This window comes from Myotis nattereri (assembly GCF_964212035.1).
Source record: "Myotis nattereri genome assembly, chromosome: 12".
In the NCBI taxonomy this organism is placed as follows: Eukaryota; Metazoa; Chordata; class Mammalia; order Chiroptera; family Vespertilionidae; genus Myotis; species Myotis nattereri.
Window position 1 is genome coordinate 79,229,345 of NC_138087.1, and position 11,010 is coordinate 79,240,354.

General features: G+C 54.7%; 1 protein-coding gene across 2 annotated transcripts in view; it reads left to right on the forward strand.

Moving 5' to 3' along the window:
- Window positions 1-8,533, forward strand: part of ABL1 (ABL proto-oncogene 1, non-receptor tyrosine kinase) — a gene marked incomplete at its 5' end in the record, with an annotated part of 95,107 nt that extends 86,574 nt beyond the window's left edge. For both annotated transcript variants that reach the window (XM_081103967.1, XM_081103968.1), the window contains 5 exons: window positions 244-428; window positions 2,123-2,275; window positions 3,354-3,443; window positions 3,820-3,984; window positions 4,973-8,533. In XM_081103967.1, coding sequence (XP_080960093.1) covers window positions 244-428; window positions 2,123-2,275; window positions 3,354-3,443; window positions 3,820-3,984; window positions 4,973-6,690 — 2,311 coding nt within the window. In that variant the 3' untranslated portion in view covers window positions 6,691-8,533. The remainder of the gene's footprint in view (window positions 1-243; window positions 429-2,122; window positions 2,276-3,353; window positions 3,444-3,819; window positions 3,985-4,972) is intronic.
- Window positions 8,534-11,010: the final 2,477 nt, after the last annotated feature.

Sequence of the window (11,010 nt, forward strand, 5' to 3'; positions counted from 1 at the left end):
GTAACTTGAGTCGCAGCGTAATTACCTTGCTCCAGGCCGCAGGGCCGGGGCCGCTCCAGTGCCCCCTGCAGCCTCTCCCCATGTTGGGACCCCAGGTGGTTCTGAGGGCCAGGCACTGCTCCCTGGCGGAAGTTAGTGTAAGTTTCCTGGGGACCGGACTCCCTTTTTCCATTGTCGGTGGTGTATTTGTGAGGCTGGAAGGCAAGCCAGCACCTCTCATGGATGAACTCTTCTCTTTCCCAGAGACCTTGCTGCCCGGAACTGCCTGGTAGGGGAAAACCACTTGGTGAAGGTGGCTGATTTCGGCCTGAGCAGGTTAATGACAGGGGACACCTACACAGCCCACGCCGGGGCCAAATTCCCGATCAAGTGGACCGCGCCTGAAAGCTTGGCCTACAACAAATTCTCCATCAAGTCCGACGTCTGGGGTAAGGGCCCTCCGCTCCCTCCTCGCCCGCCCAGGGTGTGGCTGCTTTCCTGTTTTGTTCGTTTTGTTTTTCTCTTGCTTTTTCATTGTCTCTTTCTTGCTCTTTTACCTTTCCCTCCCCCATTATTTAATTCTCTTTTTTGCTTGTTTCTTTTTTATTTAAAAGTCGTTTTTTCCTGTTCTCTCTCCAAAATGAAGTTAGAATGAGCTTTTTCTTCCAAAATAATTTAGGTTAACTTACCCTTTATCTTCATTCTAAGTTTGCCGCTTGGTTTTTCGGGGCACCTAGCCAGCCCTGCAGGGAATGCTCTGTAGTTTGGTTTGGGCTTTCAATAGGCTGTTACCCTCTAAAGCCTCGTGAGAGTATTGTATTTTTACTTTTTTAAAGAACTTCTTCTGGCAAATTGTAAGCATACCCTAAAGAAGACAGAGCTGCCTGATGAGCGCCGTTGCCCCATCACCCGGCCTGCTGGTCACCACCTCATGCTGCTCTTGCATCCTCTGTGCCCCGCCCACTCCACCAACACCTTATTTTGAATCAAATTCCAGGCATCATATTACTTTGTCCATAAGTATTTCAGTGTGAGCCTCTTAAAGATGGCATTTTCAGCCTCATAACTACAATGTCCCCCTCCAAAAATTGACAGTAATTTCCAAATATTATCAAATATCCAGTTAGTGTACAACTTTCCCATTAAATCATAAAAGTCATACTTTTTGCCCTGACCACCGTCCCTCAGTGGTTAGAGCGTTGGCCTGCGCACCGAAGGTCTCGGGTTCGATTCCTGTCAAGGGCAAGTAACTGGGTTGCGGGTTCACAGTTATTTTCCTTGTTGATACTCAGGCTGTCTCATCTTTGCTGGTGGGAAATTCACAGTGCTCCTAGTCCCTTTGACAAGACCCTTGTAGCTTTCGATAGCACCTGTGATGTTTCCCCTTCATTCCCTGCCCTAGACCTGAGCCATCCATTTCTCTAGGGAGGAGTCAGTTCTGCTTCCTTTAATGGGATTAGGAATGTCAAGGCTGTACTAAGGGCCTGCAAAACTTTCAAAGATTTTGAATATATTTTTATTGATTTCAGACAGGAAGGGAGAGGGAGAGAAAGAAACATGATGAGAGAGAATCACTGATCGGCTGCCTCCTGCATGCCCCACACTAGGAATCGAGCCCATACCTGGGCATGTACCCTGACCGGGAATCGAACCTTGACCTCCTGGTTCATAGGTTGATACTCAACCACTGAGCCATGTTGGCGGGCAAAGATTTTGTAAGATTCTTGTGAAGAGTTGGAAGGGACCTTAGCAATATCTCATACTCCAGAAAGGGGAGGCAGCCTGCCTTAAGCACATAACTAGTTGGTCACAGAGTTAGGAGTAGACATGGCTTCCTGACATCTAGCCCTGGATTCCTTCCACACATGTCCCAGCAAGATGGTCATGTTACCTACAAGACCCTGGAGGGGCTCCTCAGTGCAGCCCTCTTCTCCCCTTCAGCGTGTTCTGGTCTGTGGGGGTGAGTGAACTGAAAGTTTCATTCTGTCCTGGGCTGTTAGTAATTAAGAGCCTGGTAAAATGTCAGTGCCTGGCCTGTTTCTGAAAGCGTAGCTTCTGTCTTCTACACAGGAAACCAATTTTAAATGCAGAATACTTAAATTCTGCACATTTCAAATAACCTTTCTTATTCTTTTTTCCCTAGCATTTGGAGTATTGCTTTGGGAGATTGCTACCTACGGCATGTCGCCCTACCCGGGAATTGACCTGTCCCAGGTGTATGAGCTGCTAGAGAAAGACTACCGCATGGAGCGTCCGGAAGGCTGCCCAGAGAAGGTCTACGAACTCATGCGAGCATGTGAGCCTTCCCCTGCCAGTTCCAAAGATTACATGTGGGCTTTGTAAAGCATTCCACTGTGGGAGTGTGTATGTAAAGCAGTGAATGAACGAATTTGATACATATTTTTGCACTTTTTTTTCCTCTCAGTTTTTCTCTATCCTTTTATGTATGAGGGTTTTTTCATTTTTTAATACAAAATTGGGATTGATGCATACTTGGATTTCTTTTTAATAAATACCAACTCCTGGGCCTACCTTCACACATCTGTAGTAGTAGGTAGATACTCCAGGAGACATTTATCTGGTTGGTTTTAGTATATATATAAAACCATTCCTGCAACTTTCTTTGCACTTAGCTGTGTAACAGACAAATCTTTCCATGTCCATAGTTTGGAAATGTCTCTCCTCCCCACTTAATTTTATCTATAACTGTTTAGCATCCCATTAGGTGATTTATTCATTGCTCTTTTCATGAACATTTAATTACACATTTGTTTAGGATTTTGCCATAAGCAAGGCGGGAGTGAGTACCTCCACACACCTGCATTGTACTGGGATTGCTAAAAGTTGAACTGTTGGCTCAAAGGGCTATGTGCATTTTAAGTTTTGACAGATTTTGCCAAATTGTTTTTCAGAAAAAGTTGTACCAACTTATACTCCCACCAGGCTACATCCTCACCTTGATCAGTCCTTCATCCTCCTTTAATCTCGTTGGCTAGCATTTGTTTACTAATGAGGATTTGGGGCTTTGATAATGGTGAAGTAAGGGTAAAGACGAAGACGACCTATTTGGCTTAGTAAATCTGTGCACTTGCTAGAGTGGGGTTGGGAGACAAATATTTGTAAAAGCAGTTCCAGCTGTCAACATCTCTCTGGGGTTTTACAATCTATATTCCTGCTAGTGTCTAGTCTTTTTAAATTCTTAATGTCTAATAGGACACAATGGCCTTCATCACTTAACTTGTCACACTAAAAGGTGGGTAGCAGGAGTGGAATGCTTCTTTCCATTCTAGACTTTTCCTTCAGAATTGCTAACCACACACTTGTTATTGTTAGCAAGGCCTCTTGGGTGGTCTGACTCGGTCTCATCTGTCCAGGTTGGCAGTGGAACCCCTCTGACCGGCCCTCCTTTGCTGAAATCCACCAAGCCTTTGAAACAATGTTTCAGGAGTCCAGCATATCAGATGGTAAAGTGCCCGTCCTGGGGGGCCTGCCTGGGTGGAAGGTTGGGGTAGGAGGGATGGTTGTAGGGGACTCCAGCCCTGGTCCTTTAGTTCACTTCCAGGGAGAAGTGCGCGGGCCAACAAGTTATCTGAGACCAGAAAGCTGGACAGAAGTGTTGAGTGTGGAGCTCTGTCCTTCGTAGCCATGCAGAATTCTGCAAACTATAAGTGTTTCCTTATCATTTGTATCTCTTTTCTGTAAACGTGTGTAGATGACCACTGTTATTTTAAAAAGAAAACCAGCACACCGACAGTGACACCGTCCTGATGGCTGCTGGTGTGTGTGTGTGTGTGTGTGTGTGTGTGTGTGTGTGTGTGTTGTGTTCTTGGTGTTTCTTAGAAGTGGAAAAGGAGCTGGGGAAGAAGGGCGTGCGAGGGGTTGCGGGCACGTTGCTGCAGGCCCCAGAGCTGCCCACCAAGACACGGACCTCCAGGAGAGCCGCGGAACACAGAGACGCCACCGACCTGCCTGAGGCGCCCCACGCCAAGGGCCCGGGAGAGCCTGGTATGTCCCTGCCCCTCCCCACCGAGGCCCAGGGCCAGCGTGGCACATGGGAAGCAGTGAGTGGGACCCGCACAGAAGGGCAGGCAAATCCCACGTTAGTCATCTCCCCCGGAAGCACCCCTCCCCCACCCCCCGTGAGCCATCGAGCATTGGCTTCAGCAGTCGGTCCAGTCAAGCAGGCAGGGATGCGGATGAAACCTGAGGAAGAAGCCACCGTTTCATGTACTCACAGCTGTGGCCCCGAGCGAGCATCCTGTCCTGTCTGGTCTCTGAGAAGTGAGAGGGAGGTGGGAGTGGTTCAGGAGGATTGTCAATATGGTCAGGGGCTGGGTCTGGTGCCTCCTGTGTGCCAGGCTCTATTTGGAGCCAGGCTGCTCTGATATAGCAGTTGTCCCCCTGCCCCCCAACCCTAGAAGCCTGGGTCCTCCTGCAGACCGTGGAACCAAAGTGCCAGAGGTGGGCCAGCATCTGCTCTGATGGGTCACACACGAAGTGGGAAGGGACGGGGCGAGCTGGCAATAGGGGATGTGTTGCCACAGCAGGACCTATAGAACCATGATTCCCGTGTTTTTTGTGTGTTTTTTTTTTGTGTGTGTGTATTTTAAATATTTTTATTGATTCTGAAGAGGGAAGGAGAGGGAGAGAAAGAAACATCTATGTGAGAGAGACACATTGATTGGTTGCCTCCCACATGCACCCCGACTGGGGCCGGGGTTCAAACCTGCAACCCAGGTATGTGCCCTTGACCAGAATCGAACCTGCAACCCTTGGGTGTGCAGGCTGATGCTCTAACCACTGAGAATGCCAGCCAGGGCACATCCTCTGTTCTACAGATGAGAAAGCTGAGGGTGAGCAACAAGAAGTAGCTTGCCCAGGCCTTTCTGAGCCCAGAGCCCAGGCCTCTTAGAGAGTAGGAGGCTCGCTCGAGGGGTCTTGCCGCTCAGGGGTCTTTAGTTCGGACTTGTCGAACCTTCCCCATGTGTTTCAGATCCTCTGGACCACGAGCCTGCTGTGTCTCCATTGCTCCCTCGAAAAGAACGAGGTCCCCAGGATGGTTGCCTAAATGAAGATGAACGCCTTCTCCCCAAAGACAAAAAGACCAATTTGTTTAGCGCCTTGATCAAGAAGAAGAAGAAAACGGCCCCAACCCCTCCCAAACGCAGCAGCTCCTTCCGGGAGATGGACGGCCAGCCAGAGCGCAAGGGGGCCGGAGAGGAAGAGGGCCGTGAAGTCAGCAACGGGGCGCCTGCTGTCACACCCTCGGACACAGCCGAGCCAGCCAAGTCCCCAAAGCCCAGCAGTGGGGCTGGTGTCCCCAATGGAGCCTTCCGGGAGTCGGGAGGCGCAGGCTTCCGGTCTCCCCACCTGTGGAAGAAGTCCAGCACGCTGACCAGCAGCCGACTAGCCGCCAGTGAAGAGGAGAGTGGCAGCAGCGCCAGCAAGCGCTTCCTGAGGTCTTGCTCTGCCTCCTGCGTGCCCCACGGGGCCAAGGACACAGAGTGGAGGTCGGTCACGCTGCCTCGGGACCTGCAGTCCACGGGAAGACAGTTTGACTCGTCCACTTTCGGAGGGCACAAAAGCGAGAAGCCAGCTCTGCCTCGGAAGCGGGCGAGTGAGACCAGGTCTGACCAGGTGGCCAGAGGCACGGTGACGCCCCCACCAAGGCTGGTGAAGAAGATGGAGGAGTTGGCTGATGAGGTTTTCAAAGACACAGCGGAGTCCAGCCCGGGCTCCAGCCCTCCCAGTCTGACTCCAAAACTTCTCCGTAGGCAGGTGGTGGTGGTTCCTTCCTCTGGTTTGCCCCACAAGGACGAGGCCGGGAAGTCCAGTGCCTTGGGGACCCCTGCCACAGCTGAGCCAGTGCCCGCCACCAGCAGAGCAGGACCAGGTGCATCTGGAGGGACCAGCAAGGCCCCCGCAGAGGAATCTCGAATGAGGAGGCACAAGCCCTCCTCCGAGTCCCCAGGGAGAGACAAAGGGAAGTTGTCCAAGCTCAAGCCTGCCCCGCCACCCCCACTTCCAGCCTCTGTTGGGAAAGCCGGGAGGCCCTCTCCGAGCCTGAGCCAGGAAGCAGCTGGGGAGGCCGGCGCCAGCGGAAAAGCAAAATCCACGGCTGTGGTTGTGGATGCTGTAAACAGTGACGCTGCCAAACCCAGCCAGCTGGGGGAGGGCGTCAAAAAGCCTGTGCTCCTGTCCATGCCAAAGCCTCAGTCATCCACCAAGCCAGCGGGGACCCCGACCAGCCCAGTCCCCACTCCCTCCACTTTGCCATCAGCATCCTCCGCCCTGGCAGGGGACCAGCTGTCCTCCACCGCCTTCATCCCTCTCATATCGACCCGTGTGTCTCTTCGGAAAACCCGCCAGCCTCCCGAGCGCATCGCCAGTGGCACCATCACCAAGGGTGTGGTCCTGGACAGCACCGAGGCCCTGTGCCTCGCCATCTCCAAGAACTCGGAGCAGATGGCCAGCCACAGCGCCGTGCTAGAAGCCGGCAAAAACCTCTACACGTTCTGCGTGAGCTACGTGGACTCCATCCAGCAAATGAGGAACAAATTCGCTTTCCGCGAGGCCATCAACAAGCTGGAGAACAACCTCCGGGAGCTTCAGATCTGCCCGGCAACCGCAGGGAGTGGCCCGGCGGCCACTCAGGACTTCAGCAAACTCCTCAGCTCCGTGAAAGAGATCAGTGACATCGTACAGAGGTAGCAGAAGCCAGCGTCAGGCCGGCCAGAGCCGCCTGCAGTGTGTGAGGGCTCCCGTGCCCATGACGGTGGCTGATACCGGACTGAGCTGGGACCTTGGCCCCGGAGCTGGGGGCCACCATGGAGTGTACCGCCCTACTACCTACACTGTGCACCAACTGCCCCCTGCACTTTCCTCCTCCTCAGCCCGCTCTCTGAGCCTCTGTCAGTTCTGTCTGTGGGTTCCGCCTGGTGGACTGCAGTCGGCACACCAGCCCCTCCCCACGGGGCGTCAGGCCTGCCCTCCGGCCAGCTGTGAAGGTGGGTGCGCGCTTCCTCTCTGTCTGTCTTTCTGGGGGATTTCCTCTGGCTATGCCTTCGCCTCCGTCTTTCCCAACAAGAAGTGCCCCGAACGGGAGCTGTGTCACCAGGCCTTGGGAACTGTGGCCTTCACTCACCTGGTGGAGGGAGCCTGTACCCTCATCCTCCTCACACCTCCTGTGCTCCAGACATGTTCCAGCTCTGCATCCTGGGAAGCTCTGCCGGGGCTGGGCCTCCCCATTTCCTCCCGTGAAGGACAGCTCTTGCCTGGGGGGTGAAACAGGTGCTAGCACAAGCCAGCCTCTGGGTCGCAGGAAGGAGGGGGACTGTCCTGTCATCCTGCCGCGTGCCCGCGAGCCCAGTCCCAGTTCTCTGTGACACTGCTCATTCTGGATGGAAAGCCCAGGCCTGCGGGGAGCAGGGTTGCTGTCCAGCACGCAGGGGTGGGGCGGGGCGGAGGGCTGGCTGGTACGAACACTGGTGCTGAGATGGCCCGGCCCCGGCCTAGGCAGGTCTTTGGTGGCCCAGTGTTACCTTCCCTTTGAACTTGCAGGTGCCCGGAAAAGGCGCTTGATCTTGATTTCTGACGGATCTCCATTCCCTCCCTTGTACTCCCCTAAGACAAAGTAGATTCTTACAGGACTTTCTCCTTTGTGACAAGCCAGCCTTCAGTTTTCTGGGGTTCTTGAAGCGTTTCAAAGCTCTGCTCTCAGCACAGCCAATACAGACGTGGGCACCAGCACACAGACAGGAGGAGCAGGCCCGGGCCACCAAAGCCCCACTCGTGTTGGCTGCACCCTCGTGGGCAAATGTCTTATTTAATGACCACAAGCAACACTTAGCCATCAGGGATGAAGAAAACCACAAAGAAATGAAACCCTAGAGTGTCTCGAAGAGCCGGTGTGGTGTAATCTCCCCCTGCGCTGCCCAGGACCAGGCTCGGGGCAGGGGCCCACGCCTCCTTGACAGTGACCCAGAGCAGCTACTGAGGCGTGGGCAGGTACCTGCTGGGTCTCACTCCAGGCCCAGAAGCAGCCCTTGGAGAAACCAGGAGAAACCCACCCTCTGCGCCCCACACCTGCCCGTGACCTCACACAGGCCCTGTTTTCACACTAATCACCCGAACCTGTATTTTATTTCTCTGGATTGTTTGATCCTGTTCTCACAGCGCATCACCTCTTTGCCCCCTCAGACTGCTGTTCTGCACAGCCTGAGGGAGGTGCTAGCACACCGCCAGCGGCCTTGCAGACAAAGCAAACCGGCCCCCGGCCCCTAGCCTCCCGTTTCTGCGAGGCACTGGCCGCCTCTTCACGTGACGTGCCACTATATTTTGCATTTATACGTTGGTATTACACTCTTGTAGACTTGCTCTTTTATAAATGACGTGTAAATAGTTTTCCACTCCCCTCTCTGCCCCAATGCCTATGGTCTCTCTCTCTCTCTTGTTTTTGGTCCAGTACATTTTGTTTCTGTATATGACTTTGTTTTTTGAATCCACATCTCTCCTCCGTAGTATTTTTTAAATAAATGTTTACATTAGAATGTGAGCGGATTGCTTTGGTCTGTAATCTTTCCTGTTGTCCAGAGCTGTGGTGTGGGTCGGAGGGAGGGCGCCCTTGCTTTCTGGAGGGGCTGGAGGCCCCGTGTTGGGTTTTATGGGGCAGAACAATGGCAGGATCCTGCGGCCTGTGTCACCTCGGCCGGCCGTTCTCAGGCACTTGCCCTGCCCTCGTGTCCAGCCCTTCCTGTGCCCTTGACACTTCCTTGCCAGCAGCCCAGCTCTTGGCAGTGGTGCTCTTCGGGCCACTGCTGACTGGCATGGCAAGGAAGACCAGCCCGAGGGCTGAGCCCACTGTCAGGCCAGCATCATGGAAATGGGAGGTGTCACGTCCCAGTTCCTCGCTGGCCTGAGAGAGTTCATCCCTCCGCGGGTGCTCTCTCCCTTCGCCTTTGAGCTCACTTTCTGCCGCTGCCCTCAGCCCCGAGACACCCCTCGCTGTGTTCCCCACGCCAGGCGCCATTGCTTTGTGTGTATGAGGACAAGCAGGGCCTGCTGCCTGCGAGGGCATGGAAATACCACCCTGGGCCCTGCCTTGGCCTCTCCCAGCCCCCAGCCAGGGGCTGACTGCTCTCATCTGGGTCTCCATCTGACACCCGCTGACAGCCAGGAAGTGGAGTCGGGGAAGTGAGCGGCGCCCTGTGGTAATGATACTTATTAAGCCAGCAGGCTTGTCGGGGGTGCGGATCCTGCTCATAAGGCACAGCGATGCGTGAACCTCCTCCCCCCGAGGCCTGGGGCGCAGGAAGGGTGCGCGCCACGTGGTAGAGGTGAAGACGCTGCCTGGGATGGGTTTGCAGGAAGCCACCTGCGCCTGCGCAAGCCGAGGTCAGGTCTCCCCTCACTTCACCGAGGAGAAGGCTGAGTCCAGGCTGCAGAGTCTGTAGTGGTTGAACCATCACTGGGCACCCGCTCGCCTAAGTCCAGCTTCTCCACGGGCATGAATGACAGCTCTCAGGTCTGAGAGAGGGTGGAATGGTTGAAACGACAGCCTGTGTGTGGGACGTGGACTGGTCGCGGAATTGACACAGCAGCCTCTTTGACAGTGTGTTGTAAGACCCTTCTCCCAAATAAGATTCTTCCTTGTAATCACCTGAACTTAAACTTGGGTCTGAGCTTGTTTGGGTCACAGAACCCCTTGAGAGCTTAATGCACACTGACCCTAGCCCCAGAGAAAGGCGCATGTGTGCGCACACAACAGTTCACAGGTAATTGTGAGTTCTGCCCTCGAAGTCCAGGACCAAGGAGGACCCAAGGGCCAACCCTGCCCGTAGGGCCAACGCTGTTGCCATTGTTACCACGAAAAAGCCTACAGCGTCAATTAGGATAGGCACATGGTGTTCATGTAGTGGAATGTTCTGGAACAATGAGACTGAACTCGGCACTGCCACACCACAAACGTAATGCTGAGCAGGGGTAGCCACGCGCACTGGTGATGCCGGAGCTTTCGTCGCTTCGGTGGGCGCGGCTCATCTGCGGGTGGGGTGTGGTGTCAGGGTGGAGGGTAACCTGAGGGGAGGGTCATGCCAGGCTCGAGCACAGGCAGCTCTGGGAGCAGACGGTGCTCTGCTTGGAGTGGTGCTGGCCGCCGGGGTGTCCCCTGGTGAAAGTCCCTCAGGCTGGACACTGCCAGTTGGAGCCCATTCTCCAGGTGCTATGTTTCAGTGGGAGCTTTCTCAACATCCCCGCTCACGTGAGCACCCCAGCAGCTTACAGATGTGCCCTCCGTTCCCACGTGCAGCCCTCACGCCCGTGTCTGGTGAGGGAGGCTCTGTGGCCGGGCTCCTCTGATGGGTGAGGAAGCTGCGGCTCAGGGATGCGAGGAGCTCACCCGGGGTCACCCAGCACGTGCGGCCTAGCCGGCCTAGCGCTGCTGTGCGGGACTGACGTTCTGGCGGGGCAGGTGGCCACTGCACGACTGGCAGAGACCTGTGCTCCGGGGCCAGCTCCTCCCTCCCTCCCTCCCTCCCTCCCTCCCGCGTGGCAGAGAAGCGTTACGAATTAGCTCCCTCGAGTTCTTGGGTGTCAAGGTGTTTTATAGGAGCCGTTCCCAAATCGGGTGCTCTGGGAGATCAGTTTCCAGGTGTCTTGGCCCAGAAGACACTCAGTGGGACAAGCCTGACCGACCACTGTCCCTGTCCGAGCCGGCCCTCATCCCTGGTGCTCACCCAGCCTCGAGGGTGGGGCTCCAGCTCCCCGCTCGGAGGGTCACAGCGCCCCATCTGGGTGGAACGTGTCAGGCAGCGTCTTGGGCACTGGGGCCAGTTGGGACGCAGCGGCCCCTTGTCCACTGCAGCAGCTGCCTGATGGCTTCCTGCCCCCAGGAGCCTCTTCTCTTAAGCAGTTTAATTAATATTTCAAACACATGGGAAAACATAGACGGAAATATTCCCCATGCAGGTTTGTAGCTAAATAAAGACCTTTAGACCTACACCCAAGATGAAGACTTTTTTGTGTTTTAAGTAA